Source organism: Delphinus delphis, chromosome 9 (assembly GCF_949987515.2).
Source record: "Delphinus delphis chromosome 9, mDelDel1.2, whole genome shotgun sequence".
Lineage (NCBI taxonomy): Eukaryota > Metazoa > Chordata > Mammalia > Artiodactyla > Delphinidae > Delphinus > Delphinus delphis.
In genome coordinates, this window is record NC_082691.1 from 17,059,219 (window position 1) to 17,083,212 (window position 23,994).

Consider the following 23,994-nt stretch of genomic DNA (forward strand, 5'->3'; position numbering starts at 1 on the left):
GCATCATTCAGAGCTGTGCCCAGCTCCGCAGCACGCATGACCTCTTGTCTCCTCCTAATTGCCATCCAGTAGAACCACACGAGGGCTGCAAAAGTGTCTGGCACTGCATTTCCCGTGTGGGGTTAAATGCAGTCCAGTAATGGTGCAGCCAGGCAGACAATGAACTTGGCAGGGCGGGCTGCTCTGTGTTCTTGTGGACACGTGTTTTGCTCAGTGTAAGCTGTTAAGGACATTTACCAGTGTGGAGAAATCAAAATGAGAATAATTGTGTATGCTGTGCTTTCAGCCTGTGACTGTAACCCCCTAAGGATTATGCCACTCTTGACCTGTGATGTGGAAACAGGCCAATGCCTGTGTCAGTCTCTTGCTACTGGACCACACTGTGAGGAATGCACTATACGTATTTGTCTCTGATTTCGCCTTTAGGGAGTGATGCAGTCTTCTACTGGCATTGCCTAGAAGAGACTTGGTCCTGTTGATTGCTTTCCTTGTCCTATTGTATTTCGGTACTCCCGTGGTAAAAGTATTTACACTACAGGAATCAGCGAACACTGGAAATAAACCCCCATGTTTCTGCAGAGAGCTAGTTGTTAAACATTTACCAGCACCGTGACTTGTACCAGTTGGGACTGAATCGACCCAGGCACCAACAGCAATAGTTTTATCCTCTGTTCTCTTGGAAGTACCAAGCAGTAGAATATAAGAGCATTTATCTGGCCCCCTTGTTAAACCCACCAGATCATGGGGCCTTTTCTTCTGTCTCTTATACACAGTCTCTTTCCCACCTTTACCACTCCATGCCTAAAAATATTTTGGATGAGCTCATTAAAAAAAAAAAAAAAAAACAACCCTTAGGTTTAAATGTATTGTAGATTCCTGTGGGAAATAAACCCTTGGATTTTTGACAGACTCCACTACCCACATGAGCATGTATGTCTCAAATTAGCAAAATAAAACATTTTTCACTCCATAAGAAATGTGTCACGCATTTAGGGAGTTAAAAACCCAGCTCTTTTCTTTGTCCTCTGATCTTGGCAGCCCACCATGACATTTTAGAAAGAAAAAACAAAAATTTAACCTAATAAAAGAACAGTGACCTTGATGTGTCTGAAGAAATGTAGCTGATAAATAAGAAACATATGTCTGTTACGACATAGTTTTGTGCTAATATTGTAAGTTGCTTTACTGAAAACACATGGGGGATGGGGCAGAGGAGGTGGGGAAAGAAAACAAGGAAGTAAATATGTAGAGGGAACTCTGTGTACGACGGGACAAGTAATCTAGAAGTTTCACGTTGGAAGGTGCGCCATGCCGAGCTCCATGACCGTGAGTGGACACCACAAAAAAAGAGTGCAGAGCTGGTGAACAGACCAACGGAGACACCAGGTCAGATCATTCCAGACAAACCTTAGACACGGCCTAACTTTTTGCGTTGGCTTGTGAACTGCCACTGTGTACTTAATTGTGTCTGCAAAAGGAAAATAACTGAGCAGGGGCCAGTGATGGGGGAACTTGTCCATCATGGCTGAGCCGAGGCATCTGCTTGGTACCGCACATGTGTCAGTGGTGCCCTGGATGGTCCACTGGGGGGCCAACATGACAGCGTACCCTGCCTAGAGGGGGTTTTCCCAACCCCATCCTGGATAAGGCAGCTCAGTTCACGTTGTTTTTGCCTAAACTGAAGTTTGGTTTTGGGAAAAATATCAAAGGCCCTTTGCTGCGTTTTGTAACAAATAATGTCAACTTTTGATATTTAAAATAAATCTTTTTGAGTAAAGTGGACATAAAATTTTTCCAAGATGACAACCAAAAGCATACAGATGCTTAACCAATTTCAAATGAGAGTTCCGTGCCTACTAAGATGTTAATTCTATCTGAGTTTGTTAAATGGAGATTTGAGGCGGAAGTCTTTTTCTGAGTATTTACAGTGAATGTCAGACTTAAGAAGTAGCTGTTTATATCTCACCAGCTGTTTATATCAAATAAAGGTCAAGATGTTGCAATGATGACAAAAGTCTTGAATAGAGTTGAGTCTCTCACACAGGGAGAGTATGTTAGCCAAAACAATTATTTATAAGCACGTGATTCTACTAAACTGTGATATTCGTATAAGATGTCAAAATCAGCCTGAATGATTTTTCTTTTTAGCCCCAAACGTTGCCATAGTGTGTAAGTAAAAATCCCTAGGGATTTCATGGTAAGGGACTGAAAGCAGTTGCAAGTCAAAGAAGAGAGTTGCTAGTCAAAGAATTTCTCCTGGCTGACCTTAGACAACCCAGCTTGAAGCTAACATTGACGCTGTCAGAGGAGCTGTGAGATTTCCACTGCATTTCTTTCTCTTTTTTTTATTGGAGTATAGTTAATTTACAATGTTGCGTTAGTTTCAGGTGTACAGCAAAGTGATTCAGTTACACATATCCATATATCTATTCTTTTTCAGATTTTTTTCTCATTCAGGTTATTGCAGAATACTAAGTAGAGTTCCCTGTGCTATATGGTAGGTCCTTTTTGATTATCCATCGCATTTCCATTCAAAGCAATACATAGACAAATCCCCGTCCCCTTCATTTAAAGTCCTAGAAATGGGAGGTGTGTGTTTTTAGAAGATCATTACCAAGTGCGTAGGCAAGCAAGCTACTGTGTGATGGTTCAGGCCGCATGGCTGTTTGCTATGCGTCGATGGAACTGTAGTGCTTTTAACATTACCCTTCAGAGCAGCAGATGTCTTGAAGGCTGGAATCAACTGAGCATTTTCTCTTTGTAGGTTGGATACTGGGGACTGGAAAATCACCTCCACAGATGTTCTCCCTGTGACTGTGATATTTGAAGTGCTTATTCCAACGTGTAAGTCAGTAAAATGAATAAGTTTTGTGGCATTATTCCTCACTTCCATTTCCATCAAATAAACAAAAGCACATTTCATTTGGACCTGCTTATAGTCATAGGTGAAGGAGTTCATTCCATGACAAGCAAAGGGCATTGAAAAGCTATGATCTTGAGACATTAACGGTAGCCCAACTGATTTCTTTCACTTCAGATATTTCCACGGGTGAGATACCCAGGCAGTAGAACTGTCATCCCGAGGTGGTATGAAAGATGCCTGCACATGTGTGATCTGACCTGCCTAAAACTCCAACTTTTTTGTCAGCCTGTAAAGAGAGGTCCTGCTCTCTCCTTTGCCCGGTTTTTAGAGCAGGATCAGAGAGCCTCTGAGGAGAGAAGTGGCAACCAAGGTTTCATTGATCTGGATTTGCTTGTCAAGACTAGACCTGTAGAATGGAGAGAACAAACTTATGGTTACTAGCGGGGGAAGGTGGTGGTGGTGCGGTCAGGGGTACGGATAGTTAGGGAGTTTGGGACTGACATGGACACACTGCTGTATTTAAAATGGATAACCAGCAAGGACCTACTGTATAGCACAGGGAACTCTGCTCAATATTACGTAACAACCTAAATCGGAAAAGAATTTGAAAAAGAATAGATACATGTACGTGTATAACTGAATCACTTTGCTGTACACCTGAAACCAACACATCATTGTTAATCAACTCTACTCCAATATAATAAAAAGTTTAAAAAACAAACAAAAAAACCAGACCTGTAGATGCGTTGTTTCTCCACATCTTCCCCAGGATGGTTGATTGATGGTTTCAAAGAATGGGCCCAAACCCAAGGGGCATTTAGCCCAGCACCCCCAAGGCCCTTATCTTACACCCGTCCCTCCTCCATGTTTTTTTTAGGAGGTGGGTTCGTTTTCCCTCAGGTGCTCACCCGAGGATGGGCAGTGTGATTGTCATCCGCATGTCACAGGTCGCAGCTACACTGAGCCAGCGCCCAGCTATTTCTTTGCTCCTTTGAATTTCTACATCTGCGAGGCAGAGGAAGCCACGCCACTCCAGGGACTGGCTCCTTTGGTTCGTATTTCATTGACTCTCTTTACAGACTTCATTTGAAGCGGTGTGGGTAAATACACACACCCTTGAGATCATGGGTAAGTTACCCGGAAGAGAGTGGTTTTGCCCACAAACACAGCAGAGTCGATTCTATCATGGAACTGCACATTCTATAAAGTCTTGAGGGCAGAGTCTGCATTTTGTTCATCTTTGTATCCCTGTTCTGGCACAGAGCCTGGCACAGAAGTGTGAATTGCATTAAGTTGTGATGAAATGGACTTGAGTTTTGCTCTTTCAAGGTACCCATCAGATAGAATGTGTTTATTGAGCATTTCCTGGTCTGTCTCCCTGACAACACTGTAAACCATAAGAGGGAAGGGAGGATGTGTACCCCATCGCCACTGTTGCTCTAGTGACAAGTCCTATGACTGGTGCATAGTAGGAAGCCATGGATCTCTGCTAATGAATGAATGAATGAATACGGTACTGAGCTAAGTGTAAGATGTGCTCACTGGCCTCCTGAAGCTCGTCTCGGATTAGCAGTCCTCAGTTCTGTTCATAGGAGTGTGTGACTGGAAATGTCGCTTGGTCTGCTTCATTCTCTACAAGTCAGCAGTCCTGCGGGAGATGCTCCCTAAAAATATTTATCCCAAAGTCTTATGAGGGGGGCAAACCCAGGCATATGAACCCATCAGAGAAAATACAGGTTAGCCTCCCATAACACTCTTACGCCTTTGACTCCAGCCACAAGCAGGAATGTGACAAAGGAAAAGGCAATGTGAGGCAAACGACTTCAAGGGGAGAAGGCATTGACTAAGTCTATTCCTGAGGTCTCTTCCTTATCTGGACACGACTGGTGGGAGGGATGAAAATACCCCTTAAGAGGCTTGGAATTTGCTGCTTTTTTTTTTTTTTTTTTTTTTTTTTGCGGTACACGGGCCTCTCACTGTTGCGGCCTCTCCCGTTGCGGAGCACAGGCTCCGGACGCACAGGCTCAGCGGCCATGGCTCACGGGCCCAGCCGCTCCGCGGCATGTGGGATCTTCCCGGACCGGGGCACGAACCCATGTCCCCTGCATCGGCAGGCGGACTCTCAACCACTGCGCCACCAGGGAAGCCCGGAATTTGCTCTTTTACTGACTGAGATTAGGGCAAGAAAAGGAGGCTTGCACTATCCTGACCTAGACTCACAACTGCGGTGGGTGGAGTCAAGATAAAGCAATCCTATGTCTAGATTCTTCTTCATTGCTTTTCGTATTGCAGGTTTATGATGGTAACTGAAAAAAAAAAAAAAGCTTTGGGAAAAGAATATTGATATTTATATTTAGGCTAAAACTATCGTGAAATAATAGGAAAAAAATATATGCATATACATAGTGATCTTGGCCCCTGGCTCCTGACACAGAGCTCCCAAATCCTTTGGACTTTCCTGGGTGATGAGTGTCATTTGTTCTGATGAGGTGACTCTGGGTGGGCTCCTGGATGGCTTCAGGATGGTGGCTGGTCACCAGAAAGACCAAGCCATGATTAGAAGCTTGAAACTTTTGCTTCCACCCACCAGCGTCCAGGAAGGGGAGAGGTGAGGGAGGCTGAGGTAATGATCCATCTTGCGTGTGGGTTGAAGACTCCATCCAATTCCCGAAAGTACTGGGTTCAGAGAGTTTCGAGGTTGGTGACCATATCTGTGTGCTGGGAGGGTGGTGCATCCCAGCCACAAAGGGACAGAATCTCCTGTGTGTGGGATCCTTCCGGTCCTATGTACATCTTCGTCTGAGTGTTTATCTGTCTCCTTCATCATATCCTTTATTATATAACAAACCAGTAAATATAAATAAGTGCTTCCCTGAGTTCTCTGAGCCATTCTAGCAAATGATCGAACTCAAGGAGGGGGTCACAGGAACCCCAGTTTATAGCCAGGTGCATAATGCTGAGCTCCAGGCTAAGACTGGCGTACAGAGGGATTGGTTAGCATCTCTGCCCTCTAGAAGTTTTTAACCATAGCTGATATTTTTCATAGATAGCTCAGGATGGGAGCAGTGCCATGCAACAAGGGGAGAGTCCATAAGTGCGTTAGGATTTTGGAGCCACGACTGATCCTTTACGAATGGGCTTAACACGCGGGTAGAATCATTTGCCTGAGACTAGAAAGCCATGAGCGTTTCCATTGGTGGATGAGGGGAGAAGACAGTCCAACCAGCAAAGTTCTAAGTAACAGCTCAGAGGAGAAACAACGCAGGTGTATTTGCAGGTAGAACAGAAAGTTTATATAGGAAAGAGGTACTGGAAGAGAAAATGAGATTCTCCTATTAAAGAGGCTAAATTTTCTTCTTGGGGCAATGAGAACTCGTTGAAACCTTCTGAGCAAAGGCATGACGTGATGAAGATTGTCCTCTGTGCCCTTACGGACACCATCCAGCAGAAGTGGAGCCTGGGGTGGAGGGGCTCAGGGTGCAGTCCAGACAGGGATGGAGAAAGGGGCAAGGTTCAGGGAGAAGAGAGAAGATGGGGATGGAGACATGAAAGGACATGAATCCAAGACCCCAGCTTTCAAATAATTGTTTTAATACTCAAATAGGAGAGCTAAGAAGAATGACGGTTAACTTTCTTGATGGGTCTTCAGAAAGATATCTATATTTGTATCTACATCTACCTATCTATCATCTCTCAATCACCTGTTTACCTATTATCTGTCATCTATCATCCATCTGTTCACCTATCATTTACCTACCTATCTATGTATCTAATCTTTCTTAGTCTGGGCTGCTAAAAATACCATAGACTGGGTAGCTTATAAACAACATAAACTTATTTCTCACAGTTCTGCAGACTGGAAAGTCTAAGGTCAAGGTGCCTGCAGATTCAATGTCTGAGACCCACTTCCAGGTTCTTAGATGACTGAGTCCTCACATGACAAGGGAGCTCTCTGGGCCTCTTTTATAAGGGTACTAATCCTAATCACCTCCCCCAAACCCCACTTCCTAATACCATCAACTGCGGATTCTATTTCAACATATGAATTGGGGAGAGGGGGAGTGGGATACAAACCTTCAGTCTATGGCAATATGCTTGCTACTCAAAATGTGGTGTGTAGACCAACAATAGTGTCATCACTTGTGGGTTCATTAGACTTGGAGGCTCTCAGGCCCCACCCACACCTATTGAATCCAGTCTACATGTTAGCAAGATCCCTAGGTGATTTGTACACAGTTTGGGAAACACTGGCTTGTTATAGAAACTAACTGTGGTCACAAAAGTTAATATTGATTGAATTTAACATGGTACGGCATTTAATGTAGTATAATATAAAGTTAATTCCATAATATGTTTTCTCTATAAAAGTGGTAAATAGCTTATAATTTTGTGTTACAAGATGAACACAATAGGTGAGAGGAAAAAAATGAAGAGGACAAATAAACGTAATCCAGTGTGGCCTGTCCAAAGGGTCCTCATCACACAGGTTGAGGAGCTGGTCGGAGAGCATGGCTGAGAGTCTGAATAGTGACCACAGAGTATGAGGGTTCCTGAAGTTGACTACAACTGACCTCAAGCCTGCCTGCTCACGATGAACACCAGGGCACCTGTGAAGTTAAAAACCTTGACTGTAAAACCAACAATGAAACATCAAGCAAATATCGATGTCTAGGGTATAGTGAGAATTTGGAAACGAGCAATTGGAGATTCTAGCTGGGTCGGCAGCTGAATGACTAAGGAGATGATATAAAACAGAGTCCCATAAAACCCAGGATTTTAAGGAAACTGGAGTTGCATGAATGCTACTTTGCTGTTTTAATAGTTTGGTTGGTGGAATCTCGCTATCCCGGTATAATCTCTCATGGGGACGTTTAAGACCAGATTCTGCAAACCATGAGAATTAAAAGAAATTGGTCTGGAGAGTGTTAAAATTACAACATCTAATAATCTTTGAATCTGTATATCATGCATATTGTTAATTTTCGAAACACCACAAAACCAGTAGAAAATAAGAAGTGTTTTCAAAGTTTAGAATTGCACTAGTTGAGCAGCCCTTAAAAAGAAAACCCAACACATAGTTTTAGGATCACTAAAAATTTCCCCTTATCATAGAGAAACAAAAAATTATAAGCTGCCTCTGTGTGTTCTTCCTGAAGCTATTAAGTGAGAATCATGATTACCTTTTAAAATACAGTATAGTCTGAAACTCTTGAACTCTGGTAAAATTGGAACTTTTGTTGGTTACTTAAACAGCCGTTTCTTTTTAAGGTACTAGCAACAGCTCTGCCTACATGTGATGTGTATTTCCAGCAACAAGGAGATGATTTCGTAACTGACAAAGGAAGCATAATACTGAAGAGAAATCAGAAGCAAAGCATTCGAGCAGATGAGCAGAGTAAGGTAAATCATTCCTTCAGGGTCGTTGTCTGTTGTACTATAAGCAAATAACCCGGGTAATGCACTTAGAACCATGCGTGGCCCATGTAAGTGATCAGCCAGTGTAAGCCCTATTATCCTGAAGAATAGAATGAAGGAGAGGAAGAAGCCAGCTCAAAGTAATTCGAGGCTCTGGGGAAAACTTCAATAGCTTTATTTCTCTACAAAATGAAAATTTCTGGAAAATAAGATTCTGGAGAGTTGAAGAGTCAGACTCTGAATGTACACTTTCTTATCATGTTAGAAAGGAGAGATACAGTATTGAGGAATGGCTGTCTTCCCAGTTGGGGAAGAAAGGACATGCTAATGTCCCTGGGGGTGGTGTGTGACTGTGCCCTTGAATCTGAGATGGATGTAGTTGGTCATTGCCGGCATGAGTGCCAGGGTGATGCCGCCTCCACAGGGCCCTCCCTCCAATGGCTTTAGAAGGCCAGAGGAGACCTGAAGACCTTGTAGCTAGCCAACTAGTATTCACTTGAAGTCAGGGCCACTTTAGGCCTGTTTGTTTGTTTGTTCATTTGTTATGCCGGGGTCTTTACTGAGCACTCCTGTGTGCATATGCACTAAGGGGCATGTTGGAAAAGCAAAGGAAAGCTGACGTTAGCTGTCTTGTTCATAAACCCAGCAGCTGAAACAGTTCCTTATTCATAAGAGACTTTCTCGAGTGGATGAAATGATTGATTGAATGAAAATGGAAATACCTAGACATAGAGCCTGCCCTTAAGATTATGGTGGGGGAAATGAGCCACGTATACAAACAATGAATGCATGGCAGGGTGGGGTAGGTATCATAAAGAGGTGTACATAATGTGATACGGATTCCACTTAAGGAGAAACACCTCCAACTGAGAGGATAAGAGAAGGCTTCATAGATGGCGTTCTTCCTTCCAGGCCCATGTACACCAAGTCACAGAGGCTTTGCTCTTTATTCTACTTGTTTCTGTTCCCATGCCACATGCCCGTGAAGCCGTCTCTGACTCTAGGCATCTCAATCTGAAGTCGACCTGAAAGAGAAAAGTAGGGAGTGCCCTTGCTTGCTGTGGCAATGATCAGTGAACTTCTAAATTTTACTGTGCATAAGTATTGCCCAGGGAGATTGTTTAGAATGCAGATGCTAGGGCCTTCCACTTGAGATGCTGAATCAGGGAATGTGAGACTAGTCAAGTGTTTTCAGGTAACTCTATACACGGGACTATTGTATTGGATAGTGCAATGCAAATATAGAACATTTTTATTATTGTAGAAAGTTCAATTAGGCAGTATTGCTCTAGAGCAATGAGGTTCAAATTGGAACCATCAAAGACTTAGGAAAACATGGGTACATTTTGTGATCTTCATTTGGATTTAAATATTTGAGGTGTTTGGCACAATGCTTTAAAAAAAAAACCCCACACATTTTGGATCATTTGGAGGGAGAAAAGAAATCTGCATGTTTGCCGATCACCCCAAGTGATACGAGTGGTCCCTGGCAGCAGTTGGAGAAACACTGCTCAGAGCATCCACGGCCTCCTCTCCTGACTCTTGCCTGAAATGACCACCTCTGTATTACTGACTTGCAAAACTTCTAGCCATCCCTTAAGACCCAATTCAGATTTATCTTTCTCTGACATTCCCTACCCTGACATCTGGATATAATTAATTGTTTCTATCTCTGGAGTCCCATAGGTCAGTAATTTTCATACTACAGGTCATGCCTATTAGTAAGTAGGTCATGAAATCAATTGACTGGATCAGTTTACTACAACAGAAGAATATAAAACGAGCATTTTTTTGTGAAACTTTTATTTCAGTTTTATATAAATGCGTGTGTGTGTGTGTGTGTGTGTGCGCGCGCGCGCGCGCGCGCGCACTGGGTCACTGTCTTAGGTTGGATTCTCTACAATCAGAGATTACAACAGAGATCTGGGTGCATGTGTTTTACTAAGGAAGCACTCATCAGGAGAAACCTGTCAAGGAGGAGGGCAGTAGGCTGGGGAGCGGGGAAAGTGAGGCAAGGATGGCAGCTAGGCCTTGCCTGAGTCTAGCCTTGCCTTATCCCCTGGGGAAGCTGTGAAGCAGAAATTGCACCACAGAGTTGTCCCCCATTGAGGCCCTAAGGCTGTCTTCTCATGTCAGGCAGACATGGCTGTAGGCTGCCAGGGCAGATGGAGATCACGGCCCAGGTGAGGTGGCTCACCTCAGCCAAGGGCAGTTCTCAAGAGAAGGGAGCAGTGGTGAGACCAGCAATCCCAGGAGCTGGTGGCGTGATAGAGTGGCCCAGTCAAGGGGACCAGGCAGTACACTAACAGCACAGACCCAAGTTCACTCCTGGCATGCTCGGACCCATGTGCAGGGCCAGGGCAAAATAAAAATTAAAATGCAGGTCCCCTTATTCAGAAATTAGGGAAAGGGCCCTTGAAGATAGTAAAGTATAAAGCTTTTTACTTTCCTCCATAGTCTCTCTCAACTTGTCAAAATATTTTTATGTGCTATTTAATGTCACTCTAAAGAAATATTAAAAATTTAAATTATTAACCTGAACTATACTGTTTATCTCTATAGCATGCAGTGCCAATTTTAACTGCAAACCTAAGAAATTCACGGTCACTGGGAGTGACAATGAGCTTGGCTACTCCTACTTGGTTCCCAAACCCATGCTTTTTCCCTGCTGGGGACACAGCATCACATAAAGACCATTGGTTTAAGGAGTAAATAACATCTAGAAGAAAACTGCCCCGTCTCACAGGGTGTCATTTCCAAGCTCGTGAAACTAATGCATCTTTTAGGGGCCCCATCCCACTGCCATCTCAGGTCAGCATCTTCTGGATGCCGTGGTTTGTGTAGGAACAATGGATCCCAAAGTCACGTGACCACTGATACACTTCTTTTACTGTAAAGTGGATCCCTTGGCTGAGGAAGCTGTGTTGTACGACATTGGCGAATTAGACACTCTTTGAGCTGTCAGAGTGGTGCTGACCAAGGCCATAGAGTGTCCGATTCTCACTGTGGGACACCACATGATATCGCCTTAGACCAAGGGATCCAATTCACTATCCTTCAGTATAGGGAGTCAGTGTCATATTTTGTAGAACATCTGGATGGTCCAGATTCTTTGGGGCTATACTGTTACAGAGAGCAGGAGAATTAATAGCCTTGGGGCAAGACGACATATACACGACCGCCCATCCCAAGCGAATACAAATTGCTTCTGTTTCTTCTTCCTCATGGAGATGGAAGAAAACACATTTTGCATTTCAATAGCTGCGTATCATGCACCAGGGTGGTGGTAACCGGCTCTGGTCATGATACTCCTTCCAGCAGGACAGCTGCCAATTGGGGCTACAACTTAGTTATATTAGTATAAAATTTGTAATGGGGATATGATATGAGACCCACCACCAAGTCTTGAGAGTGGCACTTTGAGAATGCCTCTGATTTGCAATATTGCTTTTTATTTACTACCTTGGCTTGGTGGTGGTGGGGAGGGCAATGGAGGGTGGGCATTTCACAAGGTTTTACTCGGCCTTTCCTACTATAGGAGCACTAACATCAATGCCAACTGCTAAGCAGGTCCATTCCAATACATATACAAGAATTAGAGGAAACAATCAATGGTTCAGTAAATCCAGAGAACTGACTGTGAAAAGAACCTAAGTCAGATCTCCATTTACTACCTGACCCTCATATGCCCTGTTCTAACGGGGACCATGATGACACTTTGGGTACATGGTTCTCAGTATCAACTCAGATCCTGTATCCATTAGCCCTCGAAAGATCTAGGCATTTCTGCTTCCCCAATAGACTAGTAAATAAACATAGATCTCTTTGAGAGATAAGTGAGAGAATTAACACTTGCTGTGGTGTTGAAGAGTCTTTCCTCCTTGGGACCCAGCCTCTCATTCAGTCACTGGGGTCTGAGTCTGAGAATTTGCTCAGCTCTATAAATTGGGGAAAGGATTACGTCTTTCTGTTGAGGTGGCTGAACTCAGCCTTCTGCCAGTTCATACTTGATCAGTTTGGAGTACACATGTTAGGCAATATTTTGTCGACTAGGAGCATCATGTTCTATTAGTCGTCTCCACAGAAGATTCCTGTAGGTCAGGCCCCCTTGTCTCCTATTCCAACCTCGCTGACCATTATAATTATACCCATCTTGCTTTTGAGAGTTAAATGCTCCCCCACCCTTGATAGTCTGCGATCCTGTCCACTGCACTGATACTGAGGAGCTCAATTTTGTAATGGTTTAGGCTACCAGCCTACAGAGGGTACCCTATCCTCTGTGATGCTGGTGGCCCCTCACCAGTTCATTCCTCACTGTCTTGAAAAATGGACAAGGAATATAGCCAGCTGATGGGTTTTCCAGCCTTGCGTCTTACACCCATTCAAGCATGCCTGGTTCTTTGAGCCTTATAACCCATCCTCCCCAGCCTGCTACAGCAGTTCTGGCAGCTCCGCTTCATTACTCTGGACCACAGCTTTCGCCAAGCATCTCGCAGGGCTCCAGGGCCCTTGCCAGGCTGCTAAATCCTTTATCACCGGTGACCCCCAAACCAACAAACTCTCCTTACCTGATTGCATATTCTGTCCCCTTGATCTGGCACCCCTCACGATCCATGCCCAGCCATCCTCTCCCAGTTGCTACTTGTTCGTGTTAACCAGGTCCTTCTCGGAGATGCAGCCCTTTCCCATCAGATCATGCTGCAACGTGACCCTAATTATCAGGCAAGTGGTCAGGAGGGGCAGATCCTCAGGAATGCACACGTTTTCTTTTAAGGTACCTGCATCATTTGAGATTTCTGCCTCGTCTCCAAATGTGGCAGGGATGGAGGGGGGCGAGGATGGAGGGGGGGCCTCTATTTTCTAATAAGTGTGAGTGGATTACTTCTATAGTCCAGGAGTGCTCAGGAGAACCTCAAGGTTCACGATTCTTATGTGCATCACCCATGCCTCACGATGCCCCTGCTTCCCTGTGAAGGGAGGGCCTGACTTGGGCATAGGTGACTTACCCAGGCTGAGAACTCAGCCTTCCCTGAAGTTCCGCAGCTCTTCCAATTAAGTCTTGTGCCTGGTCTCTAGTTCTTCCTGCCCTCTCACTAAAGGAGATGAGTTTCTTTAAATGCTGCCAGGGAGCCCTTCTGATTCTCACCCTTGACTCTAAGTTGCTGATCGATTGCCCTGAGCCTGCCATCATCTTTCATCAAATGCGTCAGTGGTGTACAACAATAGCCACCCACGTCCACAGTCCTTATAACTACTCTTTCCCCTGTATCAGAAATCTTGCTCAAGTCAGTGCCTCCCCTTCGCCCTCTATCCTGTCCCAGGTGGCCACAGATGACTGTTTTAGCAACGGCTCTGCTGCTACACAAGGGTCATCACCACGTTACCCACTGGGTTCCTCATTGCCAGCCGAACAGTAAATGATCTACATCCAGGAAGGCATCTAAGAGTCCACACTGTCTGCTACCAACTGTCTCAGGTCAGCGGCCCTAGAAACAGAGCCTAAGACCGGATTCAGGTGCATGTAATTTACGAAGGCAGTGTTCTTCGGGAAAACTCTTTAAGAGAGTGAAGGAAACATGAGAAGAGGAAAGAGTCAGAGGTGGTCTCAGGTAAAACAAAACTTGGATTGATCCACAGAGAAAGTCAGAAACATAAACTGCAGATAAATTTGTCCTGCCCCTTGAGACGACAGGGCCAGCCTTTCATAACCTCCTATCAGGTAGTCTTTGTCTGTGAGCTACCCCAGGGGTAGGAGTAGGCAGTTGGGGTGTGAGAGGGCAGTTCTCCGGAGAAGGGGGGCAATTGTGAGCTGTTAGAAACTGCACACACGCAACTGGGAGATGGGTATACCAACCAAAGAAAGGGGGATCCCGGGGGGTGGGTACCTACAGTGGCTCAAATTCCAGAGTATACTTTTTTTAAAGTTTGAAAAATGTTGCATAGAGATGAGTTTACATACACCTCCGTCTCATTTCTTATTTACCTTTCTGTCTCCCATGCAAGATTCTAAACCCCTCTGTGGCTGGGAATCTGTCCTATTCGTGTATGCATTCCTGATTCAGAGGCGGGTGTTGAATTGTTACTAAATGAACATTTGTCAAATGAAGAGCAGTTTGTGGTAGATCACAGAGCAACTTGAACTCCAGGCTAAGTAATTTGGGCATGATGCTCTTGGCAGTGAGAGAGCGTTTGAAATGCTTGTTGGCAGCAGTGTGCGGTATGTATTGGACTAGCGAGATCACGGAGAGAACAGCCAAGAGACTGTTGCAGCAATACAGGCAGAAAGTAACAAGAGGCAGCGTTCCGGTGGAGGCTGGAAGTGTCGAGAGGCAGATGCAAAAGTCATCAAGGAAGTATTATCTATAGGGTCCAGATGGCCCCAGGCTGACATCCAGCATGAGACCGGCAGGGCTGCTAATCGATCAAGTGTGTGAGCAGTTTTGTACTTACGTGCCCCCAAGCAGATGGGAGAAGATCATTTCTCATATTTGCATGGAAGAAACATCTAAAAAAAAAAAAAATCTGGGTGGGTTTTATCATTGTCATGCACAATTAGGCAAAATCCATGAAATGTAGGCATGGGAATATTTTCTTGCCCTCCGTATTTTAGCCAGAACTCCACAGTCAGATCTGAGAAAAGCCAAGGTCACCAATGTGGAATCACTCAGTACACAACACGTGGAGTACATAATGTACTGGCCAGTGGCAGTGCTTTCCAAGTGATTATTCTATACAGTGACATATGTTCCAAAGCTGCAGATTCAGCACGTTTTTCTCCGCTGTGTGCTGGACTGTATCCTTGTTGGAATAATGTATTCGGGACTCAGATGGATCATACGCACATCAAGAAACCCGTGGGGGAAAAAAAAAAGAAACCCGTGGGTTTTGTTTTTGTTTTTTTTCCCCGTGAACTCTTCCAGCCTTTCACTCTAGGCAAAGTTGTGTTTATTCCTCTCTGGCCAACTGCCTGCTGTTTCTGTTGTTCTCCGAGGGCCAGTTCCTGGGGTGCCTGTTACGTGGATGGGACCTGGATTTGCCAGGGTTCTCGCTGGGCCCGGCTTGAGATTTGCTGTGGGGAACATCCCCATTCCCATGGATTTTGCTGTTGCCATTCGCTATGAAGCTCAGGTACCCTTTACTCCACTTCCACGGTGGTGGTTCCGAGCTGACTGAAATACATTCTCTAGCTAAGTGTTTCCATTCCAATCTTACCTGTGTTCATCTTAACAGGATTTGCAAAAAGTCGAACATCTGGAGAGCGTTATAAACCAAAGGGTTTCCTAAAGATACTAAAGCAACACAGCCATACGCACACACGCCTTATTCTGTGGAGAGAAGCTAAAGCTGGGGCTATAGATTTAAGATACTAGTTCTAGGGAAGTGGTGATGGAATGTTTGTATAAGGACAATAAATAACTAAAATAATGCAAATCCTGCCCTCCTGGGACTTTTTTTTCCTAAAAATGTAATAAACCTGTGTAGAGATTCAGACTCAGGGATGCAGTACAGGCATTTATTTGCACTTGGATTTTACCAGGAAACAAGAGAAAAGCTAAAAGCAGCCTGCGCTTCTTGCCTGCTACCTTTCTAGCCTTCCCCCCCTTTGAGAAATATCTAAGAGGAAGAGAAACCAAATTAGAAAAACACTTGAGCTAGAGCAGTGGCTCCTAACCCTTTCTTTGTATAAGCTTTTCTTTGATGATCTGAAACCCCACAGACCATCTGCCCTAGAAAATATTGTATATGGCTGGGGGTGGCCTCAGAGCCCCCAGAGTCTCTCTAGGGACCACACTCTGGAAGGGCTCACTTTCTGTGGTATGACCAGAGCTGATGATCTGCCTTGAAACTCTTAACATGACATTGTTCTCAATTTCTCACTTACACGTGCAAGGCAAAGGACTTCAGGGAACTTTGACCTGGTGAGTATGACAAAGTCATTTTTTTTTTTTTTACATATGTGTATATACACATAAATGTATTTAATTTTTGTATAGAGAGAACACATCTCTGATAGCTTTAAAAAGCTTTTCCTAATTGTAAGGCTTCCAGAGTTTAGGTAATTAGCATATGCTCTCTCTCGCTCGCTCGCTATCTATATATATGTGTGTGTGTATGTCTCTCTATATATGTATATATTTATACAGATACGTATAAATAGATATAATATAATAAATAATATAAACTTACATAATAATGTATATGCAACTAATATGAAAGAAATATATCTTTTTGTGAAGGATTTTTTTGTTTCTGTGATCCAGGAACATGATTTTTTAAAAAATATCTTTATTGGAGTATAATTGCTTTATAAAGTTGTGTTAGTTTCCGTTGTACAACAAAGTGAATCAGCTATAAGTATACATATATCCCCATATTCCCTCCCTCTTGAGCCTCCCTCCCATCCTTCCTATCCCACTCCTCTAGGTGGTCACAAAGCACCGAGCTGACCTCCCTGTGCTATGTGGCAGCTTCCCACTAGCTATCTATTTTACATTTGGTAGTGTATATATGTCCATGCCACTCTCTCACTTCGTCCCAGCTTACCCTTCCCCCTCCCTGTGTCCTCAAGTCCATTCTCTACATCTGCGTCTTTATTCCTACCCTGCTACTAGGTTCATCAGTACCGTTTTTTTAGATTCCATATATGTGCATTGGCATACAGTATTTGTTTTTCTCTTTCTGACTTTACTTCACTCTGTATGACAGACTCTAGGTCCATCCACCTCATTACAAATAACTCAATTTCATTCTTTTTTATGGCTGAGTAATATTCCATTGTATATATGTGCCACATCTTATTTATCCATTCATCTGTTGATGGGCATTTAGGTTGCTTCCATGTCCTGCCTATTGTAAATAGAGCTGCAATGAACCTTGTGGTTCATGACTCTTTCTGAATTATGGTTTTCTCAGGGTATATGCCCAGTAGTGGGATTGCTGGGTCATATGATAGTTCTTTTTGTAGTTTTTTAAGGAACCTCCATACCATTCTCCATAGTGGCTGTATCAATTTGCATTCCCACCAACAATGCAAGAGGGTTCCCTTTTCTCCACACCCTCTCCAGCATTTATTGTTTGTAGATTTTTCGATGACGGCCATTCTGACTGGTGTGAGGTGATACCTCATTGAAGATTTGATTTGCATTTCTCCAATGATCAGTGATGTTGAGCATCCTTTCATGTGTTTATTGGCAGTCTGTATGTCTTCTTTGGAGAAATGTCTATTTAGGTCTTCTGCCGAGTTTTGGATTGGGTTGTTTTTTTGATATGCAGCTACATGATCTGGTTATACATTTTGGAGATTAATCCTTTGTCAGTTGCTTCATTTGCAAGTGTTTTCTCTCATTCTGAGGGTTGTCTTTTCATCTTGTTTACGGTTTCCTTTGCTGTGCAAAAGCTTTTAAGTGTCATTAGGTCTCATTTGTTCATTTTTTATTTTATTTCCATGACTCTAGGAGGTGGTTCCCAAAGATCTTGCTGTGATTTATGTCAGAGTGTTTTTTCCTATGTTTTCCTCTAAGAGTTTTATGGTGTCTAGCCTTACATTTAAGTCTTTAATCCATTTTGAGTTTATTTTTGTGTATGGTGTTAGGAAGTCAGGAACATGATGATTTAATCGACTCTTTGGGAGACAGAGGTTAAAGATTAGACCTGTTGGAGTGCCAGGGTTTTTCTCTAGACCCAGGAATTACATCTATGGCCAGAAACAACATTCTTTCTATCTGGATCACAATTCAAACACCAGAGAGTTGAGCCTGAGAACGAACCTCTTCTCTCAACTCCAAAATTCTGTTTTCTGAGCGGGCTGTGGGTTGCAAATTTATCCCATGCACTCTCCATTAGGAATATGTTGGTGCATGCATCCTCGCAGGGACGTGCTCTTACGTGATGCCTGTCTAGTCTGCGGATGACTGAACTGTCCAGATGGTGGTTAACCTGGCCGGAGGGAGTGATCACAGTGCACGCGAGACCCCACAGCCAAAGCCTCAGCCTTTACCAGCAGCTTCCAGGTATGCGGGAGGCGTGTCCTCAAACGTTGAACGTTTCTTAGAATGTTGTTCATCTATCAGGAATTTGTATCCAGGAACTAAGTGAGAGTAGAGATGTATCAAAGGAGACACAATGTTTATTAAGTGTTTACTATGTGCTATGCTCTGCTTTACATTCATACCGCGTTGAATCTTGGTAACAACTCAAGGAGGTAGTTTTGTCTTCATCAGATGAGGAGGAAATTGAGAACGAGAACACTCTGAGGACTTGCCCAAGTCTTACAGCTAATGTGTAGAAGTACCAGGGCTCCAGCCCAGATATCCTGACCCTAGATCTTGACTGTTTGTTTCCCATTCCCCAGATGCCTGGAGATGTGAGAAAATGAAATGCTACGAGCATAAGAGGACAGTATTCAGCTTGAGTTACCTCAACAGCTGAGAGCCTAGTTTTGAGGCCACTAATTTTGCATTGGAGATTTGTGGCTGACGAGAACAGAGACCCTTTTGATATTAGCCTGATAGATGGGATGAAGGACCTCTGCTCCATCCTTTTCCCAGAGCAGTCATGACAAATCACGGCCAGTTTCCAAAGCTTTGCTGTTTGGCACAACCCTACGGAAGAGCCACAGAGAATCTGAGTGTGAACTGACTGTCCACCCAACGCACCTGGGCTGGTCTGGACCTCAACCCGGTCTCCATCCCACAGTGGCACCCACTTCACGGCACATGTGAAACACACCAAATATGATGGCCACTTAGCTTATATAACTGTACTTTTGTCACTGAATTTTTGCTTTATTTCTCTTAGTACAGAATCATGCTGCTTCCCACACCCATCTGTTTAGAACCAGATGTACAATATTCCATAGATGTCTATTTTCCCCAGCCTTTGGAAGGAGAATTCCAGGCTCATGCACACATTGAATTGATTCTGTAAGTATAACAGACTCTTGGGTGTGCTTCCTTCTGAAATGAGCTCCATTCTAATTCTAAAAGTAGGCTTGTACTTTGAAGTGTTTCATGAGAAATAGAAAAGTATTTGTTTCATTATAAAAATCACCTACTCTATATAAAGGTCATCTAATAGCAATGGCAAATCGTCCAGAATAGTATGTACCGGCCATGGTTTGAAGTGTTTTCCATATTCTGTTAGTTAGACTTCACAACTACTCTATGAGTTAAGTACTGTCATTATTCCCATTTTACAGACGACAGAACCGAGGCACAGAGTCACAAAGCTAGTGAATGAGGAGTGAGAAATCAGAGCCAGAAGGCCTGATTCACACATCCCTGCCTGGAGCCACTGCTGTGCCCTGGCACTGCAGAAAGTCTAGGGAGAAATTCCAACAATCATTAATTATTATCAGCTTACAAGTTCCCATTTATTGCATATTATGTTTTCATATCATTGTAATCAGAGTGCTTAGACAAGATTGTACATGGCTTTTTTTCACTTCCTATTATATCATCAGTGTTTTCTTATTATGCTTATGTAATCACCATTCTTAGGAAGCATGCATAGTATTTCCTTAACTGGCTTCTTTTTTTTAAATTCATTTATTTATTTATTTTTGGCTGTGTTGGGTCTTTGTTGCTGTGCTCGGGCTTTCTCTAGTTGCAGTGAGCGGGGGCTACTCTTCGTTGCGGTGCGTGGGCTTCTCATTGCAGTGGTTTCTCTTGTTGCAGAGCACCGGCTCTAGGCACGTGGGCTTCAGTAGTTGTGGCACGCAGGCTCAGTAGTTGTGGCTCACAAATTTGGGCCACAGGCATTCCTTCCAAACTCTCACTCTGTGCACAACTTCAGGCCCAGGCCTGTCCCTGGGCAGAGTTTGGACATTGAATGAATTTACTTAATGTAATTATCTATTCCCCTACTTGTGGTCATTTAAGTTGCTTCTATTTTTTCTACTCTGTGTAGTTGGTATATTTTTTAAACATTTGAAAATACAGTCCTACTTTACCCAGGGTTTTATGGTTCTTGAAATAATGTGTCATATTAATTTCTGGAAGGTATTAATTAATTTATATGTCAGTTAATTTTCGGGATCATCAATAATTTATGAAAGTGCCGGTTTCATTCCACCTTTAGCAGAATTGTAGAGAATTGTGTGGGACTTTTCTAAAGTACTTTTGTGGATAAAATGGAATTGCTTTGTTAAAATTGCATTTTTAAACATTTGTAACAATCTTCTAATATTGTGATTTAATAAGCAAACTACGGCCCTATGAAGTTTTATTGGAACACAGCCACGCCCATACATTTACATATTATCTACACTGCTTTCAAGCTGCAAAGACACCTATTTGCAAGAGACCTTATGACCGCAAAGCTCAAAATATTTCTTCTCTGGCCTTTTATAGGAAGTTTGTCAACCCCTGATTTAATGAACTATATCCACATTTTGTGTATTGTGTCTTTAAAGTTCAGTTTTTAACTATTGAACCTTTTTAATTTATACCCTAGAACTTTTTAATTTCAACATCTACTATAGAATTTAGTATGAGGCAGGTATATCTTAGATTTTATTCAATAAGTTCAGCTTTTATAACATGAAAAAAAGCCATTGTTTTAAGATGATTTTACCAAAGGTGAGGTTGCAAGATACAGGAAAGGAAGGAAGGAAAGAGAGGGAGGGAGGGAGGAAAGAAAGATACAGGGTACCCAGTTAAATTTGAATATCATATAAATATGTCCCAAATACTGCCCTAAAATATTACATTATACATACTAAAAAATTATTCATTGTTTCTCTGAAATTCAATAGAATTGAAGTGGAAAGTAGAAATGTAAAGTGGGAAATGTGGGAAATGTAAACTCTCATGATTTCCCTGTCCATATAACTCATGTTCTCTACCGAGGAGCTTTAAATAGAACTGTGCTCATGACCAACGTGTGAGTTCCAAAGAACGAGACTCAAATCCAACAGGTTTAATTCAGGAAAAAAAGCTAAACCCAGGCAGAGTAAAGAAAGGGAAAGGAAGAAAATAAGGATTCCTAATCACCAAGGGATGTTATTATTGTATCATAACAGTCATGAAACTCAAATTTATGAGAGCCAAGTACTCCTCTTTTTAAATCCATGTCCTAAATATTTCTAAACTTTGTAAATTCCAGAGATAATCACTGGATGCTGTGTTAGATGCATCCATCCAAATTGTCCATTCATCACCCCTTCTCTGAGGGTATGTGGGCCGGGCACTGTGCTGGTTCCTGGGGATTGGGGGTAAAATCTGGTTCTTGCCCTCAAGGCGTCCTCAGCCTGACACAGAAGACAGGCATGTAAACAAAATCATTGCAATGATGTTTGCTGCAGAATATAAATGGATAATTTGAAATAAACTTAAAATATGTCCATTTGGTCAATTATCAAGCAATCGTTCTCCTTATATATAGCCATGAAAACCCTGAAACCAAAATAGAAATTAAGAGAGCACCCCAATCTTGGCAAACTGTCCAAACTCCCAGAAGAGGCCCTAGCTCCGCAGTTGAGGTCAGATTTCCTACAAGCAGGGACTCAGGTTGGCCTGGGTTATTGAGGGCATGCTTGTGGGGGGGGGGGGGGGAGCCCGGCAAGGATGTGGTCTCCAGGGGGCCCTGGAGCATGAATTGCACCACAGGGTTGGTTCCACCTGGAGGCGAAGGGGTGGGGCCTTGTGTGCCCACGTCATCATCAGCTACCCAACTCCCCAACCCCCCAGAGAGCGCACTTACTTGGCTAGGTCCAATTTTCTGGAGAAGGGGACAGCTGTGAGCTTTTAGCAGCCAGTGCCACAGCAGCTGGTGGATGGGAGGATCCAGGCAGGGCACCTGCAGTGAACCCTAGAGTCCCTGACCCAGGATGGCAGTAGGAGAAAGTCGTTACACATTTTATGATTCCAGCCTAAAGCAGTTTTGCTGCTTTGGGAAGATACTCGATTGTTTGGAACTGACCCTTTCAAAGTTCATTCTTCTCTGCAGCCAGATTAACATTTGCATCTGAGACTGAGATGCATTACCAAGAAGACCAGAGGAAAGCTTTGTCATCCTTCTGCACAAGTGTCTTTTGTTTGGCAGCCATAGTGAGATGGTTGGGGTTTTTTTTCGGTCGCCCTGATTACATGATATGTGTGCCCATAAAAATGTGCTGAGAGTCAAACATAAATTATGCATTCTAGAACATAAAACTGCCACTCTTCTTTTAAACCATGGGTTGGATGACACTTGGTAAACATGAAGCCCCTAAAAGTTTCTAGAAGTGAGTCATGGCATTACAAAATCCTATCGCTGATAGACAGGGACTCTTGTCATCTGCTCTGTCGTCTTGGTGCTAGGAATGGCCAACTCTAAACCGGCTGAGACCAAGAACTGTAAACAATTTGTCCCTGATTGCCTGCCCTCACCACCAAGCCTAGCCCATCTGGCTTCCTTCTAGATGTCACCCTGCTTGGTTTGTGTTTGGAGAATGCAGAGTCATTTTAGTATCAAAGATACAATACTAGGAATGTATGTATACTTCTTTACTGTACAATTTTTTTTTTTTTTTGTGGTACACGGGCCTCTCACTGTTGTGGCCTCTCCCGTTGCGGAGCACAGGCTCTGGACGCGCAGGCTCAGCGGCCATGGCTCACCGGCCCAGCCGCTCCGTGGCATGTGGGATCTTCCCGGACCGGGGCAGGAACCTGTGTCCCCTGCATCAGCAGACGGACTCTCAACCACTGCGCCACCAGGGAAGCCCTACTGCACAATTTTTAGTAAGCATTTACTGTAAATTAACCACTTGGGCAGGCACAGGGTAAACGAGACCAACACCTTCCCTGCCCCGCCAGGGCTGATGCTCTAAAGGGGAGATGCAGGCAGTTACACAGGAAATGACAACACAGTGTGACAGATACTGGAAACTGTGACAGGTCATTTGGTGTGGCTCGGACAGTGGCTCTCAATGTCATCTGACACAACCTTCCTTTTTTTTCTCCCCCCTTGAACCCACTCTCTTGTAATTGAGATCACACGTCTGGTCTCAGGACTTGCTGCAGCTCAGGTTCTTCATGTCTCTGCGGAAAGAATGTAGTGAGAGACAAAGTGATTGGTTAGAAGTAGATTTATTTAGAGTGGTACACATTCCATAGACGGGAGGCAGTCCATCTCAAAAGGCAAGAGCAGCCCCAGGGCATGGAGTCGTCTTGGAAAATGAGAGCGGCCCTGGGAGAGAAACACTCCACAGACTGTGGGCCATCTCAGAAGTCTAGCGGCCCCAACCCTCCCTTTTTATTACAAATATTGATTACTTTGTAACCCTCTTTCCTACCCTGCAATGAAATTCACAGGCATTAGAGCCTACCTGCACACATAACTTCCAAATAATATCAATGTTATGTGCAAACACAATAAAAGGGAAGTAATTTATGAGGAAATAATATGTACTGCAATACATACGCGTACCAACATGAACACACCGGGAGTCATACTGAAGTACAGAGATGCTCAAACACGTAGATTCACTACATACGAGATAGCCATGCAAGCAGGTGTGTTGTAAACATGTTTATCGTGTTTTAAAAACACAGGGTAAGGTTTTCAACTCATCATCGTAAGCACGGAATCCTCCTTCATGGATGTTCAGTGAAATATTCAAAAGGTGTCGGAGGCATGCGATGATTTTCCTTGTTGTGAGAATGTCTAGCGTGTCTGATCCCCACCCACTAAATGCCAGTAACACACCTCACCTAGTAGCCATGACAACCAAAAAC

General features: G+C 43.5%; 1 protein-coding gene across 1 annotated transcript in view; it reads left to right on the forward strand.

Moving 5' to 3' along the window:
* Positions 1-23,994, forward strand: part of LAMB4 (laminin subunit beta 4) — a 111,926-nt gene that overhangs the window by 39,907 nt on the left and 48,025 nt on the right. Inside the window, 6 exon segments of the mRNA XM_060019845.1 lie at positions 287-395; positions 2,764-2,844; positions 3,764-3,914; positions 15,212-15,406; positions 18,179-18,288; positions 19,081-19,204. Coding sequence (XP_059875828.1) covers positions 287-395; positions 2,764-2,844; positions 3,764-3,914; positions 15,212-15,406; positions 18,179-18,288; positions 19,081-19,204 — 770 coding nt within the window.